Source organism: Vulpes lagopus, chromosome 2 (assembly GCF_018345385.1).
Source record: "Vulpes lagopus strain Blue_001 chromosome 2, ASM1834538v1, whole genome shotgun sequence".
In the NCBI taxonomy this organism is placed as follows: domain Eukaryota; kingdom Metazoa; phylum Chordata; class Mammalia; order Carnivora; family Canidae; genus Vulpes; species Vulpes lagopus.
In genome coordinates, this window is record NC_054825.1 from 45,067,241 (window position 1) to 45,087,991 (window position 20,751).

Consider the following 20,751-nt stretch of genomic DNA (forward strand, 5'->3'; position numbering starts at 1 on the left):
ATATTCCTAATATGTTCTGTTTTTTCTTATTGTTGAATGAGGCATGTGATAGGTATTTAGGCTGAATGGATGAGTAGCTGTTTAATCAGTTTTCATATCTTAAAAGGAACTCAAACAGAACTGAACTCCAGTCTAGTATGAAAGCATGAAACACAGGCCCATGGCACCATCTCTTACTGCTTCTAGTCTGGGAGCTCAGCCACATTCATTCACATTTTAAAATATAAATGGATCTTTCCTAATTGCCTCCTTCCTTCCCACAATGGTTAAGGAATTAAATTTGCTGTATTTTGCTAACAAATCCAAATTTCCACACAGATATTCCATATACAACTTTCTATGAAGACAAAACACTTCTTTAATGAGGCTTCATTATCAATCCTAAAGATGCAAACAAACAAAATCAGAAGCCCGGTTGGGGAATAAGCTTCTCTTAGGTACTCCCTTAGAGTAGTTTTAGAAACAGAATGTTTAAAACCAACATGGACAGCTCTAAACCCCTCTAATAGGCAAAGAGCTGGGGCTGACTAGGAACACAGGGGATCTTTTTTGTCCTCTAAGCCAAGAACTTCACAAACTGTGATAAAACTTAATTAGCCTTTGGAGTCTATTAAATGTCTCTGTCACCAAGGATCTCCCTAGATCTCTGTGGGGCTACTCAACATTACTCTGGTGAAGAAAAAATCCTAGTCAACAAAATAGACACTTTAATTCTCCAGCTATTTCCTAACCTGGCCACCTGTCAGACAAGCAGATGGCACAACCAACCAAGGACCCTGGAGTGTCCTTTTTTTCCTTAAGGCCTGGGACACAAAACAGGGGCTTTCCCTGCTCTCAGAGACCAGAAGGCTCAGGTGGTCTTTTGGAATAAAACTTGGAAAAGTGGGCAGAGGAGGTTTCAGGGGAGTCTGGGGATCAGCATCTCCTTTAGGGGATGAGAAGGGGATTTAGAAGAGGGGAGCTTCAGCATCAGTGTTTTCCAGAATTAAGTCCAGGGCAGAAGAAGCCTCCTGACTTTTACCTAGGAAGTACAACCTGAAAAGCCTTCTAGGTATGTAGGACTCTGACACAGAAAAACAAAATTGACTTTCTCTTTTTAAAGGCATTTCCAGTCTTTCCAAATTGGGTAAATAAAAAAGAAGACAACGTGAAAGTGCCTGCTTAGAACATGGCTGGCAATCGGTGGCTGTCAGCTGCCTGGGGTCCTGGAACTTCTGAGCAAGGCCTTTTACAAGGCTGACTGAACCTCAGCCCAATGTTGGCAAGCTCTCCCCAGCAGTGCTCATCTGAAGGCTGGGTAGGTGAATAGTGGGACAGACTCCAGGGAACCCCAGCTTGAGAAAAAGGTGGAGCCACGTGGGGAAAAGGGGATCTCAAAACCTGAAGGTCACAAGTGTATCAGAGTACCTGGTTTCAGATTCTTGAATTAAAGATTCCACTCACTCACTTAAATACTGAGGCACAAATTAAAGAATACTGTATATTTATGTGTACTCCCCATCCCCAAAAAAAGAAAAAGAGAAAAAAATAACTGATACCATCTGGTACAACATATCTTTTCTCCTTAACATTTAAAAATAAGCCAGTTCAAGTAAAAACTAAAATCTTGTACAAAACAAACAGTCAAGCTACCATCTTGCTATACATCAAAGGCAACTGGAATGGATTTACTCTTTTCAGTCAATGTTTGTAGCCCTGGGACCCTAGCCAGGGTACCTCTTATGAGAAGAAAACCATGTTTTTCCCTTTCAAGCTTCTGGGGTCAGGTCCTTTTTTCATCACAGTCCCTACTTTGTGCAGAAATAACCTAGTAATGAATTAGCTCTTTCTCTTTCAAAGCTGACTTTCAGAATCTAATGCCTACATGTCTGTGCACAGTGTGTGAGACACTGTGCGCGTGTGTGCATTTACACACTTGGGCGTTTCACCAGTGTCCAAGTATAAGGAGCCATGGCTCACTTCTTTGTGTGTAGGCTACCTGTGATCATTTCAATCTCTCTCACTTGTCGAAAGAGAGGTGGCTGAGAGTTCTTGAAATAGGCTATCTTAAATGAATAAAAAATTCAAAAGCTCATTTAGGTTAAACAGAAAAGTGATCTAGTGGATGCTTTCAGGATTTGAATCTAGGTATCTGTGTTCGGCTTACTGGGCACCTGTTCAGCTTACAGTAAATACTTATGGTATAAAACTTTAAAAACTTGCTATTAGTTGGCAGATGGCCTTTTCACTCTAGGAGGGCACACAGGGGACCTGCACCTGAAAGCTCCACTGTGCTAGGTAGTCTGATGGCTTCCCTACCTTGAAAACAGTGACAAGAGAGAAGACACAGTAGTTTGGAAAAAAAGAATTTGTTTGTTCTATTGTTTTTTTGGTTTCCAATCATGATATTTAACTTACTTTAAATTTAAAATATGATTAAAGGAGGCCAGGTAGCTTTTATGCTTATCAAAGTGAGGCATGATCAGATAAGGTAGGAAAATTTTCTTTTAAAAACTCCATTCTATAAGCTTAAAATTCTCTAAAATATAAAGTCCACCAATTAAAAATAATGACAGATGCCCATCAACACTGAATGTGTATCAGGAAGTCTAAGGAATACTGTGACATCCTGAGCTCCAGCTCCATCCCTACTGTGGAGATGCTATGCACACTGTTAGGGGGACTGGTTACTTCTCTGTTAAATACTGTGCCTCAGTATTTAACCCTGGGAGACTAGGGTAGTTGGCTTTTTAGCTTGTTTATCTGAAGAATAATAATCTCAAGAATAATGTTAACTGCAGAATATGAAAGTGTTTGGTATTTCTTGCTCAAGGTGCCAGAGCTTTGGTAGGTCAGCTTTTGTGTCAGGATCAAGTAAAGTCAAAGAGATCGTTCATAGTGGTTCCCCAGAATGACTGGGTAGATTGGCAGCACAGGGGAAATGAGAGACTTTTAACTTACGCTGGGGTGGCTGGGAGTCAAAGGGCATCATCATTTTTGGTCTCATTCCCCGCCTTCCAGCCAGTGTAGACATGCTGTCCTCTGATTCATGCCCTAGACATCAAACATGGAGGTTAGTTATAAGCATGTGTCCTAGGCCACTAAGCAGCCTCAGAAGTAAAACATTTCCAGTGGAGGGTTCAGGACTCACAAACAATATAATGGGATAAGGTGTTTCTGCAGGAAGTGAAAAAAGAAGAAAATGGTCAGTAGCACATTACAGGAGTAGGTGCAGTTGACACAATGCTGCCTACCATGCTTCAGTGTGGTGTTTGTGAGTAAGAGCATCCAAACCAAGAACATTCTGATCAGCACAATGAGAAGTGGACTCCAAATGAAGGGATAAGATAAACAGAGGCATAGGCTCGGTTGACTCAAATGCTTCAGTTATCAAGTTGGTGACACATGAGAAGACACCTAACATATCTAGAAGGCTGTCTCATCTGGGTACAGAACCTCTCCCCTATAATAAGCTTTTTCCCCCCAAGCTATCTATTTTTATCAGATGTTGACCAAATTCCACAATACACAATTCTTTAAACCTAACCTCATATAGGAATCACCAAATTCAGGCAACTGTAGGAAATGGAAAATGATTTAAATGGAAATAGTTTCCCCACATCTGGGGACAACCTGCACCTCTATATGAATTCCGCCTTTGATGGATGTTGCTGTCCATGGAATTGTCAACTGGTGTGATATCTTGAGAGTTACGAGGAATTGGAGTATCAGTCATGATGGGGTTTGGGTCTGGAGACTTATCGATGGGTTTCAGCTCCAGTCTCTCATGATGGATCCAGAGGTCAGGGGGTTTGACATCTTTGGAGTTCCCTTTGTACTTGTGGGAGCCATTCACTGATTTGCAAGCAGCTCGTTTCCTAGGCACAAATTTAAGAGGGTGTTTTTTTAAAGTAATTCTTTGGAACTTATTTATGAAAAGGCTTGAATAATTAAAACTGCCCTCTGAGAGATGCTTCAAGCAAAGGCAGAAACTAAAAACACACAAACAACAAGACAACAGAAAACAGGGGTAAGAAGTTTACTGGGAACAGTAAATGTATCTCTGCTTTGTCCCCACATATTTAAAGATACATATAAGGACATATTCAACTACTTGCCTGTGCCTACTTTTTACAATTATTTTTATCAACACACTAGACAGCATCTTAAAATTAAATTATTCTAAAGCAGGTTTCTCCTCAAGTTCCAATCAACAGAGAGAATGTCAATTAGAAATATAACAATGGAACAGAGGCAGAGTTTGTGGCTTATACAAGAGGAAGGGAACATTTCAGGTAACCCGTACCAGGACTACCAAATGGGTAAAGTCAAGAATGCAGACGACAGTGTCTACTTCTTTATGCCTTAATTTCTTCATTCACTCACTCAACACTCACTCACCCACTCAATAAGCATTTATTAGGTATCCAATGAATATTGGTCAATCCCTATACTGGAATGCTGTGCCCTCAGCATTCTCATCAGGTGAGAAAGACAGATGTTTAACTCATTATTTTAAAATATTTTGAGCTTAATGAAATGCCAAGTGTTATAGTTATCTCTTAATAGCTGGTATACAGTGGATAGGACAAACCTGGAGAAAGAGGTGACACTGAAGTTAAGACTTAAAGGGGGAAGGGTGGAAGATGCTTTCCAGATGAAATCAGCTTATATCAAAGCCCTAAAGCAGAGCACAACAGCCTGTATATCAGAGGGACTGTAAGAAGTTCTGAGTGGTTGAAGCATAGTGAATCATATGGAGAATGATATGAAATGATGCTGGAAAGGTAGCCCAGATCATAAAGGGTTTTTAGAGAGATGTCAAGAGTTTAACTTCCCTCTATGAGTAATGAGAAATCATTACATGATTCTAAGCAGGAGAGTAAGGAAATAAATTCTGAGTTAAAAATTTATACCAACTGTGGTGTGAAGAAGGGATTTATGGGGTAGGGGACAGAACGGGAGACCAGCTAGGATGCTACTGCAACAGTCTTAGCCATGGCTGATGGTGCTCTAGGACTGTGGAATGGAGAGAAGAGGCAGATTTGACAGTTATTCAAGAGGCAGCAATGATAAGACTTGGTGAATAAATGATGTGGGGTGGGGTGGGAGTAAAGAAGTAAGAGGAGCAGATGATGATGACAAGGTTTGAAGCTAAGCCATTTCCTAACACTGGAATCAATGAGGTAGAAGCAGGCTTGACAGAAAAGATTATAAATTCTGTCTTGAATCTGTTGAGTACCTTTGAGACATTCGAGTGGAAATGCAGAAGAGACAACTGGGCGTGCAACTCTGAGACTCAGAAGAGAGGCCTTGGCTAGAAATAGAAATACAGAGTAACTGGAATGAAGATAGTAAATGAAGCCATGGGAGTAGGTATTACTGGGGGAGAGTACAGAGGGAGAAGTAAGTCTAGGACCAGGTCCTGAGGAAGGTTTGATAGCTAGGTAGATAGGAGGAGCTGTTAAAACATAAAATCATGACATACAGAAGAGAATGTTTCAAGAAGGAAGGAGTAGTTGAGTTAAATATTGTTGAGAGATTAAGACAAGGACTAAAAAATGTCTGCTGGCTTTAACAATATGGAGGTCCTCAGCAAAACCAATTTTGGTAAAGTGCCAGGAGCAGAATCCAGATTGACAAGAACTGAAGTGTGAGTACAATGAAAGAATGGACGAGTGTATACAGTAATCAAGAAATTCTGTAGCAAAGGGAAGGACAGGTTTATAAACAGCTAGTGGTAAGGACAAGGCAGCGGAGTAAGGGTTATAATTGTAGTTTCTTAAGATGAAAGAGGTTTGAGCACACTTAACTGCTAAAGGGACAAAGCCAAGAGAGTGAAAGGTTACCTGTGCTGGAGAGGTGGTAACAGCAAGTATAAGGTCTTAGAAAGATGAGAGCCACCAAGATCCAGAGGTTAAATGGAGAGCTGGCTTCAGGTAGGAGGAAGTACACTGAAGAAGGTGTTGGACTGCACGGTGGCACCGGAGGTAGTTCTCACCTGCTGAGGGTGAGGTAGCTAATAAGGACTATGTTGAGAAGCAATGAGGGGCTAGGCCCTAAATGCTGTCAAGCTTGAGGTTGTGAGTATATAAACAGCTACAAGTAAAGCGGGAGGTACTTCAGATATCAGAGAGGAAGAAAAGTAAGAAGAAAAGCTCCCATGTATTTTTTGGTGGTTTACGCAACACCAGAAAAGATGGTCACTGGGAGCTGGGGAGGGAAAGCCCCATGAAGACTCGATACAATTCTTTTAAGCAAAAGGATCCAAATCTTTTGCAGATTTGCAGATTCAAATACAAATAAAGATATCAAGATTTCTGAACCTAGATATAAAGCCAAGTTCATAAGAGCAGATAAATTTGAAATGCCAAACAAAGAAACTTGCGGAGGGACGCCTGAGTGGCTCAGTGGTTGAACATCTGACTTTGGCTCAGGGCATGATCCCAGGGTCTTGGGATCGAGTCTCACATGAGGCTCCAGGTAGGGAGCCTGCTTCTCCCTCTGCCTATGCCTCTGCCTCTCTCTGTGTCTCTCACGAATAAATAAGATCTTTCAACAAAAAACACAACAAAGAAGCTTGCAGAAAAGTTCTAGAGTAGAAATAACATCATCTCTGATGCTTTTAAGAGAAACAATTTTCCATAATCAAAAGGAGACCGGTAGAGGTGTAAGAGGCAGAGATCAGGAAGTTTATAAAAGGAGCCCCCGGTCCCTCGGAAAAGAGATGCAATGCAAGCTACAGAAAGCTATTTTGTGGTAGGCCAAAGAAATATTAAAAACCTAACATAACCTATACAAGGGGACACAGAACCATCACCAGCAGCAGTAAAAAGGTAGCCTGTACTTGTTCTCTGAATTGAAAACAAACATATTTATTGTTATTAAACACATGCATCTTGCCTTGGGCAGGGGAATTCTGAGGGATAATCACAAACACTGACATGAACTTGTCTTTCTCTTTTATGGAGCAATATCTCCATCTTATGATTTTCTAGGGTCCTGCTATTAAAGTCATTTTATTGCCCATAATGTGTTTTTTGCTATTAGGGGTAACTCGGCAATCTTTTTATTTTTGGTATCTGTCTCTTTGTCGAGATACTACATGTGAGTTGAAAGTGGTCTAGGTCAGGGATTCTCTCAAGTTGAGGAGTGTAGGCTGTTATTAAGCAGTATTATAACTGAATTACCTCACTATCTGCTCTAGACAATGACCACAACTCTCAACATCCCAGAGGAGTTCAGGGGGAGCAGCCATTTAATCCGATATGCCAATTATAAATGAGCCTTTCTAATTTACTAAAGCAGTATACCTCCCCAACTGACCCCCAACTGGACCCCGCCAGTCCTAAACTTTTTTTTTTTTAAAGATTTAAAAATATATTTTAGAGAGTGCATGAGCAGACGGTGGTGGGGTGTGTGTGTGTGTGAGGGAAGAGCAGAGGAAAAGGGAACGAGAAACTCAGACTCTGCACTGACCATGGAGCATGATGTGGGGGTCTATCTCACAACCCTGAGATCTTGACCTGAGTTGAAACTAAGAGCTCAACCATCTGAGCTACCCAGGCACCCCTTGAAAATATTCTTAAATTTAGATGTAGAATAAGAGGTCTGTAGTTTTATTTCATTTCAGGTGGCATTTGTACCATGAAAAAGCCTTTAAGTATACCCACTAACTCCTGTGCATCTGGCTCACCATGTGCACACACAAACAGTACTCCAAAGCAGCTACCAGTAAGGCTGGACACAGTCCACTTCCCTCTCCAGATCTATCCTCTACTTGGCTCTGTGACTTGAGAGGTTGAGTTAAATGAACTCGATCTGCTTTACTTGGCAACCCTGCTCCTGGCTTCCAATGGATTTGGCCAACCGAAGACACAGCCAAGAGACGAGTGTAGGAGGGGTTTTTATCCTGTCCTTTCCCTGCTGGGCTAGAGGTTGGCAGAGGCTACATTTCTACTACCACACCTAGCTCCTGTTAGGAAGCCCTCTCCTACTGCTTCAGACCTCTGAACAGGGTTCTCTTCTTCAGAAAGACCTCACGCCCTTTCAGGCCTAAGGGTGACAGTGGCCTATCACTGCTGCTGGGCCTTGAACATCTCTGCATTGTCTCCTAAGCCTACCAATGACTCTGTAAATGGTCCCTTTATTAAACTTCCTTTCACCCCTTTTGAGTGTGCTTCCTCTTTCCTGCCAGAACACTAATATACATTTAATAAGAAGAACTATTCTGCATTTCCCTTCAAAATATTTAAAACATCACTTTTCATGTATAGTTAATCCTTGAACAACATGGGACTAAATGGGGGGGGGGGTCCACTTACATGCAGACTTTTAAAAAAAGTTTTTATTTAAATTCCAGTTAGTTAGCCTACAGTGTAATATTAGTTTCAGTTGTACAATATAGTGATTCTACACTTCCATAAAACAGCCAGTGCTCATCACAAGTGCCCTCCTTCATTCCCATCACCTATTTCATCCCTTCCCCATCCACCTCCCCTCTGGTAACCACCAGTTTGTTCTTTATAGTTGAATCTGTTTCTTGGTTGGCCTTTCTCTCCCCTGACCCTTTTAAACTTGTTTTACTTCTTAAATTCCACACAAGTGAAAATTATATGGTTGTCTTTCTCTGACTTATTTCACTTAGCATACTACTCTCTAGCTCCATTCACATAGTTGCAAATGGCAAGATTTCCCTTTTTTATGGCTGGGTAATAGTTCATTGTATATATAAATACCACATCTTCCTTTTTTCCCTTCATTTCTAGGGTTAGGGTTAGGGTCAGCATGAGGGTATGTACCTAAGATCCTGCAATTCAGAGACCTCTCCAGAGGGTTAGGTGTAGGGTCAGGGTTTAGGATTTGGATGAGTGTATGTGTCTGATATCCTACAGTTCAGAGACCTCTTCAGAGAATAAAACCCCAGACTTCTTGGGTAAGAACAGACATGGCAGCCATCTACTGGGCTGAGGTAAGGAAGAGATTTGGGTTTCTAAATACTCTTTAAATAGATATTCAATTGTCTCTTCAGTTTTTATCTTTACCTTTATATCCATTTTCAGAAATATCACCAATTCTTAAATATTTGGGGTCTTCTCCAGAACAACTAGGGTGCTTCTCAGCTTTTTTTACCATGTGTTCAGAAACCCACTTTTCACATCTAGGATTAGGGTTAGGGCCAGGGTGAAGGTATGTGTTTAGTAGCAACATGTGGACTTTTTTTTGATACAGTATAGTACTGTAAATGTATTTTCCTTATGATTTCCTTAATCCTTTTCTTTTTTCTAGCTTTCTTTTTTGTGAGAATACAGTATATAATATATAACATACAAAATAGGTGTTAATCAACACTCTATGTTACCAGTGAGGCTTTCTGTCAATAGTAGGCTATTGGTAGTTAAGTTTTGGGGGTATTAAAATTTATATACAGATTATTGATTGCTTGGGGGGTCAGTACCACATCCCCACATTGTTCAAGGATAAATTATATTCTATGTTTTATCTCTTTGTACAAATCCAAATACAGAAGTCACACAGAAGCGAAAGAATACATAGCAAAAATCATGGGTTACATTTAGGGCTCCTTACTTTTTCTGGTGAGAGGTGGTGCGCCTGGTGCAAAAGACAGCAATGACCACAACCACCACAATGGTGACAACGCCAACAGAAACAATGATGACCAGCAGCATGCTACTGTCCAGGGGAGAGGTGGGGCTTCCATGCGGGCTGTTACTACCTGTACAGGGAGAACCAATACATTTGTTAGTGTTAGAGAATTCCCAAAATTGCACACACTCAGAGTATGGAAACTTCATGGAGCTTTTTTGTAATACACTCATCACCTTGTATACAAGTGTGCATGTAATTTAGAGAGCCAGGTTTCTGCACTGTGTACAGTTCTTAACACAGTGCCTTGCACAAACCTGGAGTTCAATAACAGCTTCTCAAATTATACTAAACATTTTACTCAAAGAAAGGGCCTGCCCCCTGGTGTTTGTTATATTATGCATAAATTTGGCTTATAAAACACCAATTGTAAATCATTTAGTTTTCTGACTTTCAAAAGCATTTAAAAAATATATAGTCACAACAAGCTTAAGTTTTTTCCCACATATAGATGTCTGAGATCACACACACACACACACAATACAGTCTGTTTTTATAAATATAGTCTTTGCAAAGTTAATTCTCTTATTCAGTTTCAGAAAAAAGTAGGTCTGTACATGTGGATTAGTTTGACAAGTATTTACTGAGTAGTTAAGTGCCAGACATTGTTCTAGGTACTAAGGATGCAACAGTGAACAACAAAGATGTAGCTTCTGGGATGGGGGCAGAAAAATAAACAAATAAGAAATTATTAGTAATAAGAGCCATAAAAAAATAAAATGAGGGAATATGACACACAGTGACTGGGTGGCTATTTTAGATTGAGTGGTTGGAAAAAGCTTCTCTGAGGAAATGGCATTTGAGCTCAGATTTGAATGACAAGGAAGGTCCCACCATACAAAGATCTGGAGGAAGAATAAGAGAGGGGACAGCTTGTGGAAGGATCCTAAGGCAGGAATGAGCTTAGGAATGAGCTTCAAGGAAGAGAAAGGCAGTCAGTGTTGCTCAAGAAGAAAAGTGCAGAGTTAGAGGGAAGCAAGCGAGCAGAAAAAAGACAGACATGTGTGTCCAGAGGCCAGATCATTTAAGACCTTGAGGAAGTTTAGCTTTTCTTCTTTTTTCTTCCAGTTATTATTTCCCCATTGCTTACAGGAGGAGGACCAAGCTTTGTATTAAGGCCTTTTATAATCTACCTCTATCCTGTTTTCTGTTTTTGTTTTTTTTTTAATTTTTTTTTATTTTTATTTATTTATGATAGGCACACAGTGAGAGAGAGAGAGAGAGAGGCAGAGACACAGGCAGAGGGAGAAGCAGGCTCCATGCAGGAAGCCTGATGTGGGACTCGATCCCGGGTCTCCAGGATCACACCCTGGGGCCAAGGTGGTGCTCAACTGCTTGGCCCCCGAGCTGCCCTAATCTGCCTCTATCCTAATTCTTGCTCTTCTACTTTCTGAAACACATTTTTTTTTTTTTTTTTGCTTCCCACCTCATTACAAAAGTTACACATACTTACATTAGACAATATGGGAAATCCCACCACACAGCTCTGACTACCACAGGCACCTGGTATCTTTCCTTCCAGTTATTCTCTCTCTCCTATGTAACAGAGCTGTACAAAACAGATAAGCTAACCAAGTAATGAGGGTTTAGTTTCTAGAAGTGCTTAAGAAGAATCATTCTACCAGTCTGGGACACTGTGGAAGAAATTCCTAACATGAAGATATGGTTTGGGAATCTGTGTTTTAAAAAAGTTCCTAAAGTGATTCCCAAATATAACCTTGGTTCTTCATAACCTTACGATCTAATTCAAACTATACTTATTGACACTGTATTAGCGGACCTTCCAACTTTTGACTGTATGATTTTTATAGGCTACATCTAAGCACAGTGCTAAATCTGGGATGATTCCGGAAGGCTTAAGAGCTTATTCTTCTCCATCTGGTTCAATCATTTTTATTCCTCATTTCTGAGAAAAAGGTAAGCAGACAAAGTTGTACATATTGATCTTTAATAAATAACATTTTTATATTTTGTCATGACTACAGAACTAGGGACCAATAAAATTAGACTATATTGGGGCTTTACACAGAACTTCTATTAATAGCAATGCTGAGTTCCTGGGTAGGGTATGTGGTGGGGCAGGTGCTGCAAATCAGAGGCTGGAAGCTGGGATGCAGAGGCTAGCAGAGGAGGTGGTGGCAGTTCTTGCTTGTATTCAGCAGAGGTGAATTCCCATCTAACTGCATTTGACTTTGAACTTTTTTTTTTTTAAATTAAATTTTTTTTCTTTTTCTTTTTTAAAAGATTTTATTTATTAATGAGAAAGAGAGAGACAGAGAGAGAGAGAGAGAGACAGAGAGGCAAAGACACAGGCAGAGGGAGAAGCAGGCTCCATGCAGGGAGCCTGATGCGGGACTCGATCCCAGGACTCCAGGATCACACCCTGGGCCGAAGGCAGCACTAAACCGCTGAGCCACCTGTGCTGCCCTTGACTTCTAACTTCTGAGAGGACCAAAGGCTCCCATGGAAGAGTGATTAAGAGCTGCCAAGGGAGCATGTCCTGCCAAGAACATTTATGATAGACCATTTCTAAAACTTCATCTGGACTATGGCAACAGCTTCTTAACCACTCTCTCTGACTTCATAATCTGAGCCCCCAACTCCCTCTTCATTCACTAGAGTAGTAACTCTTAGTACTCAATAAACGGAAGTCATAATTTACTCATGGTAAAAGGTACCTTACACGTGTTATGTACAGGATGAAGCTCACATATTTTTTAAAAAGTATTTTATTTATTTACGAGAGAGAGAGAGAGAGAGAGAGAGAGAGGTAGACAGAGACACAGGCAGAGGGAGAAGCAGGCTCCACGCAGGGAGCCCGATGTGGGACTCGATCCCGGGACTCTGGGATCACGCCTTGACCTGAAGGCAGATGCTCAACCGCTGAGCCACCCAGGCCTCCCAGAAGCTCACATTTTGTAGCACTGGTACCTGAGCTTTTGGCAAGCTGGTTCTGACCTACCACCTTCTCTAATGTGAGAATCTTTTTCCTGTCTCCAGACAGTGTGATCCCTGGAGAGAACCGGCTGTTTTTGCTGCCATGCTTTTGCACGTGCTGTTAGTGCTTCCTGAAATGTCCAACCCCCTGACATTTAGCCATCTTCCACGCATCCCTTCATATCTGGGTCAGACATCACCTCTATGAAGCTTTCCCTTTTCTCTGTTGGCTGGTTTGCTACTCCTTTTGCTCCCATAGCTTGTTACATAGAGCCAGAACCTTTAAAAACGTGTGAATGAATGAATGTATGTATGAAAGAAAAGACAAGGAAACAGTTGTGTTTCTCATGGCCTTGAATATTCTACTGTGGACAGCATGTAAGTACAATACACACACCTCCCAGGAAGAAAAGTGCAGAATCCTGGAAATCAGCCTAGGACTCAGATTCCCACATCTGGTACAGAACCCCAGGCTTTTCAGGCTGTGTGTGATGATGGAAAAGTCATAATCAGGAGTCAGAAGATCTGGATTTTGGTTGTAGGACTTCCATAATTAATGGGTGGATCCAGGCACATTACTTCACTGAGTCTTTTAGTGCATAAAATGGGAATATCAGTTCTCCCCATTTCACTGTGTTAGAAGGACTAAATGTAATTTCAGGTGTGAAAGTAACTTACAAACAATGAAGTTCTATAGAGAAGAAGGTGCCATCATTTAAGTAATTAGAAGGCACCAGCTCTTAGGCTGGCTAGGAGAGTGGAAGAAGTTTTCAGAATTCCTAAATTAAAAACACTGGGATAAGCAGTGTGGGGAGAAATTCATGATTCTGAAGCATTTCTTTGGCTTGCTCTAGGGGATGGATAATCTCATTAGAGAGTTTATTTTTGAAAGCAAGACTCTAATTCTTTTCTAGAGGCAGGCAGTGGGCAAAAGGAAACTCATTTGTTTAGAATTAATCTTATTTTAAGTTGGGTATATGGGGAGACCATTTTATTTATGGATCCTATAATGAAAGGATGTGCAGTAATTCAGCAAACTTTTGCCAGAAAATGCCTAAAGTTAATACTACTAAATAGAAAGAAATAGGTAATGTGCTACAACCCACCACAAAGTAGCTACAAAGACATTTTGGGATTCAAGGAGAAACATGTCATGCCCACCATGGGCCAAAAAGCCATAAGAAAGGCTTTACCACTCATTGGAGGTTTGTAGTCAGATCCCAGGTCTGGCAGCCGGCTTCCTTTTCCCGCAGACCCTGAGGCTGGAGAAGAAAAGAAATCATGTCAGTAATGACCCAAGCCATTGGTGTGACGAGTCCACTTCATAGCTAGTGAGTGTTTTCTACAAAAAAATATTTTCAGTCTACTCTGACCATGAGAAAATGAAGTAGCACATAAACAAGAGAGGACAAAATAGGCTGTGCAAAGCAAACAGTATGTATAGCTTTCTACACAATGAGGCATCTGAAAGGCTGACACCCTTGGTCCATGGCTGTAGCTAGCATGTAACTGGACTGCCACTTGCTGTTCATAAGGTGGGAACACACCCATTTCTCTTGCCCAAGAAACAGCTCCTGCAAACTGCACAGGGTGCTTATGGCAAAAGTAGCTTCTCCCAGAAAAGGAACCAAGGGACCAGTTAGGTTGACTTCTGCATTACAGAAGTGCACTTTTCCAAAGGACCTGGCCATGATGATCTCCTAGTAGGTGTCAGTACTGTTTGGATATTTTCCTCAACTTATAAAGGTGCCTTTTCCAATATAAAGATATCCTAAGTAGGAGCAGGAAGACACACGGAGTTCAAGTTGGGTTTTTGGTTCCTGTTCAGTTACCTGAATACCCAAGAATGGAAAAACAAAGTCTTCCCTTTTGTTGCTCACCAAGCACTCTCTCTCCTAATCCATCATCATAAAATATAATGAGCGAGGCTGCCGATCTTAGGTTTGGGACCACCTCACAAACAGACTTCATAAAACACAAAGACCAGTATTTTAGTCATTCATATTCTCCATCCTGAATTTTGTTCTTCATGAGTATAGAAAAAAAGCTGCTTGGGTAAAGCAAATATAAGGAGTCCTTTCCCAGTACAGCAAAGGTATTCATCAATCCAAGGTTTGGATTCCTCCCGAAGAAGTGTGAAAGAATTGCAAAGTCAAAGCTGCTCCTTGTGGTTAATATAGTACACTGCCTGCACCTGAATATTAGCCTATCACGTACTTGACTTCTGGCAAGTCATTTATTATTTCTGGGGTTCAGTTTCTTCATTGCAAAGCAGCAATGATAATGGTATCTACTTCACAAAATTGTACTGAGGATTAAATGGAAATTTACTCCTATAAAATATTTTGAATCCTGCCTGACACATAGCAAACGTTAAACAAATATTAGCTACTATTATTACAAATAGAATAAAATCTTTAGGGAAGAATATAATCTTTCCCTTTGCAGAGGCACAGAGCATGAAGCTTCAGAAAACACTCATAAATGAGTTATTTCTACAAATAAAGCTTGACCAGAAATGCATAAACTAGATGTTTCTATAAAACATTACAGCTAATGTCAAGTACTTCGATAAATTACCAGAGTCAGACTAAATGAAAAATTAAAATCTGAATGTTTCTGTGTATAGTTCATTTAACAGAACAAATACAGAGATGAAAACAATGATTTCTATGTTTCCAGAAGCTCAAAACTCCCAAAGTAATGGAAGTTGCTGGGTATTGGAAAGGGCATATTTAACTCACAGTCCCTGATCCCTTTTCTGTTGTCTATACTTGTTACTTCATCCCCTTACGTCCATGGCCATCATTCCTCACAAATAAATGGTACACACCGTATGTTATGATTCCAGTAGTTCTTTTCACTATGATGAGGTCTAGTTGGAGGAGATGACGTAGCACTTGTAAGGGTCTTCAGATTTAAGTGTGCTTATTTTTCAGGGTAGCCCACATGTAAGCCCAACTATCCAGAGTATCATATTATATAAATAATTGCCAAAGAACATATTTTGCTAATAAACTGGTTGGTCTAATTCTTGTATTTCCCAGCATTTTTTCTAATGCTATAGGTTAAATATAACCTATAACCTATGAACAAGAAATTCCAAGGATTAACCAAACATCAAAAATTACTATGGGTAAAGAATTTTAAAAGGCTGGAGGTGTGGTACAAATAAGACCTGCACTCTGGCTAATCCAGCAAAGGCAGCGGCGCTGGGGGAGGGGGGGGGTGGTGGTGAAGAGGGTGCAGGGGTAAGGGGGAGGACCATGAACACATTTATGCTCTGTGCATACACAGTATAGTTATTTTTCTGTTCTCACACTTAAGTCAAAATGTCTACCAACGTTAGGGTGCCTCACACATACACGCAAGCATGTTTGCAGTTTCTCCAACATACAATAAAAGACTCACTGAGTGCAAATACATTTCTAAAGCCCTTGAAACATGCAACCTCAAGTTCTGACTCCTCCTTGCCATTAACAAGATTCATAGACTTTTTCTTTCTTTTTTTAAAAAAGGTTTTATAAAGTAATCTCTATACCCAATATGGGGCTCGAACTCACAACCCCAAGATCAAGAGTCGCATGCTCCACTGACTATGCCAGTCAGGAGCCCCAAGACTTTTATTTCTAAAAACTACTCTTTTTTTTTTTTTAAAGATTTTATTTATTTATTCATGAGAGAGACAGAGAGAGAGAGAGAGAGAGAGAGGTAGAGACACAGGCAGAAGGAGAAGCAGGCTCCATGCAGGCAGCCCGATGTGGGACTCAATCCCAGGACTCCAGGATCTGCCCTGGGCCAAAGGCAAGCACTAAACCACCGAGCCACCCAGAGATCCCTAAAAACTACTCTTAAACCTTGAAAGCAACCATCAACTTTACTTTCATTGGTCTCAGTACAGAAAAGATACCAATGTTGGCTGACTCCCCAGAGATGAAAACCACAGTCAGTGATCTCTCCACCATAGCAATTACAGTGGAAAAACTATGTTGATAGACAATTTCGAGAATGGTGACACTGAAGCCTCTGCTTCCTATGTTTCCAATTTAAATTGTTTCTCTTTTAAAATGAACAGATATATTTAAGGGAAGAAACAGAAAAAGAGCTCTGAATTAAGCTTATGGTAACAATAAATAGCACTACTTTTGTCAGAGTCACACAATTCAAGAGGGTAAATCTGTAGATTCTTTGTGGGAGGAAGAAAATAAGGTATTTGCTGAATTTGACTACAACCGTTCATTTAGAGGAACTAATGCAATCCTACATGCTACAAATACGACAAGTTGGTATGCCTGTTCTCATCATGGTCCAAATACCTATCATCATTACAGAATTTCAGTATCTTAGTACAGAGGACAAACTGACCCACACTTACTGCCAATTTCCAATAGCTACAGAACCCCATTTATTCTACTTAGTTTTTCCTTGCCTATGTATCTCCTAAGTAGATTCCCCAGCTTTTCAGATACCCCAAGTGCCACAAACATGGACTCAACTCCACTTTGGCCAATAAATAATATGGATTTTAACACACAGTACTGATTTTCAGAAAACAAAAAAAAGAAACAAAAACAACAAAAAGCTAGTTATAATAGGTCACAAGAGAGGGGAAAGGAGAGAGAGGCTGTCTACTGATTTACCTTGATCATTAGGCATTTTATCAGAGGAGTCCGCTAACAGGCCAAGCACAGGGGAAGAAAAAACAAGAGCAAGGATCACAAGCTTTGAAGATGGGACCAGTAGAATTTTTAAAGGAAAAAAATAAAATCCCACAAACTTCCAAACAAATTACAAATTGAGTCTTGCTTTCAGTACTAACAGAAAAGAAATCTGTAACACGGTTTCCACATTTCCACAGACTCAAGCCCCAACTAAATTTTATTCCTAGGCTCACTTCCTTCAGTATTTTATCTTCACTTTCTTATCTAGTGTTTTCTTCAAAGCTCCCCTGTTAGTGTCTTTTCTCTCTACAAAGTTCCATGAATAAGCCTTTCAGGTTAAGAGCCTGCATGTGTTGAAAGGGAATCATCCATCACAGTAACATGCTATTATTCTGAGAACCAAGAGAATCACATCTGATGTGACTGCTAAGAACTTTGAGATCACTGCAATTCGTCTGCCTTTGAACAGCCTTGTATGTGATACGGTTAGACCAGGAACCCAGGGAGCACTGATTTGGTGGTCAATGGGTGAGGGATCATTTTGAGATAAATGTTCACACTGTGGCTCATAAGCTCATCACCAGGGCTTCTTATATTCTTCATAGTCTCTATATCCTAAAGTGGTATGTATAAGCACTGCCCCACTAAAGAGACATATAATAAAACACTGTTCAGTGGAGTTTTACCTTTAGGTGTTCTGAATTGGACAGCTTCAGACATGGGCCCCATGCCCTTAGAGTTTCGAGCTTGGATTTTGAAGTAGTACGGTGTGTCAAGTGTTAACTCTTGTATCTGGTGAGTCAGCCTGTTTCCCACAACAGGCTCAATAACCCAGTCATGTATCTCTGCATTCACATCTGTACTATAATATATGATGTAACCTGTCCAAAGGAGGAAATGATAAAAGATATCTTATTCCTGCCTTTTCTTTTGGAATCAGAAAATCAATAAAGATATACGTTATAGCATATACAAACAGAGAACCAGTTATTGGTTAAGGACCAATGGTAAAATGCATTCAAAATGCTGCACTGAACACCATATAAAGGAAACCACAATTTCAACAGTGTCAGGCTGTACGTTATCATCTGTATCAGTAGCTGAGGCAATAAAAGTGGTTATGATAATAATATAGAGTTAAGAACTCTCAGAAGCAAAGAAATATAAGGAAAACAATCCAATCGCTTCAATGTCCTAATATCTGAATAATGTCCCTATCAACGATCTGCAGTTAAAGCACTTTTGAAAACAGACACTTGATGGGATGAGCACGGGGTGTTATTCTATATGTTGGCAAATTGAACACCAATAAAAAATAAATTTATAAAGAAAAAAAGAAAACAGACACTGGTCCAACATGCTCTTTTAGCTCCTGCCAATGTGATTTCCTAAGAACAAATCTCTAGGGAGGCCTGGGAGATGTGGGTGGTACCTTTATTAAGGCTCTTCCAGACTTGAAGTGGGTCAAGTCACAGTGAAACATCACCTGATACTCCCACCAGGGGGCACTCACTCTCCATGGCTGAGGCAAGAAGAGACAACCACAAGCCTACCTGATCCACACAGCACAAAAACGCACTGCATCATTAACTGGTTTTTAAAGATAAAATGTAATCTAAGCCAAGTCATGCTTCATTCTCTTACAGAACAGACAAGTTCAAAAACCTAAACAATGACACAGACCAGGGATTTATTATGGAAAGGAGTTCTATCTGAAAGTTGAAGCAGGATAACATTAGGAAATGCTTTCCTTATTCAATGCTTTCAGCCCCGTTGTTCATACAGTGGAACATCAGAGAGCACCCTCCTGTTCCTCAGCATACACTTACATGGAGCAGAGGTTCCGAGGGGAATAATTAACAGTTAAATCCCATCAGGCTTTCCTCCCTGATAAAGCTGAGGAAAGCACAGTGTCCTCTACTGTGGAAAGTTCTCTGGACGTCCAAGGAAAAATCCCAAGTCCCTTCAAAGGCCTAGGCCAACTGAAACTTCTAACTCTAGTGTTAGAACACAGAAAGCTGAAATAGCAGGCCTGCGGGGGGTGGAGGGGATACGGAATTAAAAGTCTAATGGGCTTTTTGGGGCATTAGGTTAAAAGAACTGAATCTATTTGGTGGGTATTACCCTGTAGAATCAGGCAGGGTCTTTAACTCCAAAGAACAGTTTTTCTGATGAAAATAAGTATGTCCATAAGCTCCCACTGTAACCAAAGACTGTCTAATGTAACAATGCCCACCAGACTTTCACATAGTGAGTCAGAACAACCAAATGACAAGCCATTCTTACGTTACTATGAGCAAACAGTACCCCTTTGGTCCACTTTCAAGGACCATCATGACCCCCTGTGCTTCACAGAATGACCAAGCCAACTTTTGGACTCCCACTTCTCCCAACCACACAGTAGTGGGCTGGAATGCTTCTGCCAGATCGGAACAGAGAACACACACACTCAGAGGGATCTTACCTGTAATCTTGCCATTGGCTTCAGACGGAGGTTGCCAATTTACAATTATGGTCCTAGGTTTTCCCTCTTTACTTACAACTGTCACATCCTTGGGTGGAGAAGTAGGAACTACAAAATAACAAGACTTTCAATAATTCCTGTCCATTCCAATTTCATTCACTATTTCTGCAACCCTTTCCTAAGGTGCAACAAGAGGTATAAGGGAAAAAAGCTAAAGCCTCCTGGCTTCAAAGAACTCATAGTCTGTCTACCTGTAAATAGCTCCAATAAAAAGAAGAATATGAAAATTATCAAAGAAAAAAATACCATACTACGAGGATACAGAATTGGTATCTTGGGCTGGAGGTCAGAGATTTATAGGGTTCTTAAGTAGGGCAATCAAAAGACCGCTGTAGTTAGTATCTACAAGTATCTACATTATGCCAGGCATTTTACAAATAGTATTTCAATTTATATTTATGGCAACCTGAAAGGCAGTTACCACTATCTCTGCTTGACAGATCAGGGCATCCAACAATGTAAAAAGTTATGTAATTTGCCCAAGATGACATTCTTCCCCCTACATCTGGATTATTTTGTTAGAATATTTTCAAGCATAAAAAAATTTTCTATTTCACTTATAGGTGGCTCTCTAAATAAAATATAATGTTTGAAACCCTAGTCCCTCAAAGAATAAATGAATTATAAACTGATTTTTTAAGTTTGTACTAAAAACACACTGTCAACTATTTGAGATTATTGCTCTGAAATCTAAAACTGTTTATGAAACAAACATGAATTGAATAAAAACAACACTGCATTTCTTGTATTTCCATGTTATGGCTGATAACTTTCAAGGTACTAGTAGAGAAATGAGCAAATTAAGTACATCCTTAAATTTACTCTTCTCTTCCTAAAATACTGAAATTTTCCAAGCACAAAATTGAAGGAAGCCTGGTGAAATGCAGACATCCTAAGGGAATACATAATATCATTTATTAACTAATGGATTGGAATGAAGCAAAAAGATATTCTTAAGTCTAGCAAAGAAAGCAAAATCAAGGT

At 40.2% G+C, this 20,751-nt stretch overlaps 1 protein-coding gene across 6 annotated transcripts in view; it reads right to left on the reverse strand.

Annotated features, from left to right (window-relative positions):
• The window catches only part of NEO1 (neogenin 1), a 234,951-nt gene that overhangs the window by 9,837 nt on the left and 204,363 nt on the right, over positions 1-20,751 (reverse strand). For 4 of the 6 annotated variants that reach the window (XM_041742737.1, XM_041742741.1, XM_041742738.1 and 1 more), the window contains 7 exons: positions 19,708-19,815; positions 17,930-18,124; positions 17,223-17,255; positions 13,776-13,844; positions 9,568-9,715; positions 3,619-3,857; positions 2,941-3,033 (listed from right to left, as the gene is read on the reverse strand). In XM_041742737.1, the coding sequence (XP_041598671.1) occupies positions 2,941-3,033; positions 3,619-3,857; positions 9,568-9,715; positions 13,776-13,844; positions 17,223-17,255; positions 17,930-18,124; positions 19,708-19,815 (885 nt within the window). The remainder of the gene's footprint in view (positions 1-2,940; positions 3,034-3,618; positions 3,858-9,567; positions 9,716-13,775; positions 13,845-17,222; positions 17,256-17,929; positions 18,125-19,707; positions 19,816-20,751) is intronic. The other 2 variants (XM_041742740.1, XM_041742739.1) reach the window with 1 other exon arrangement.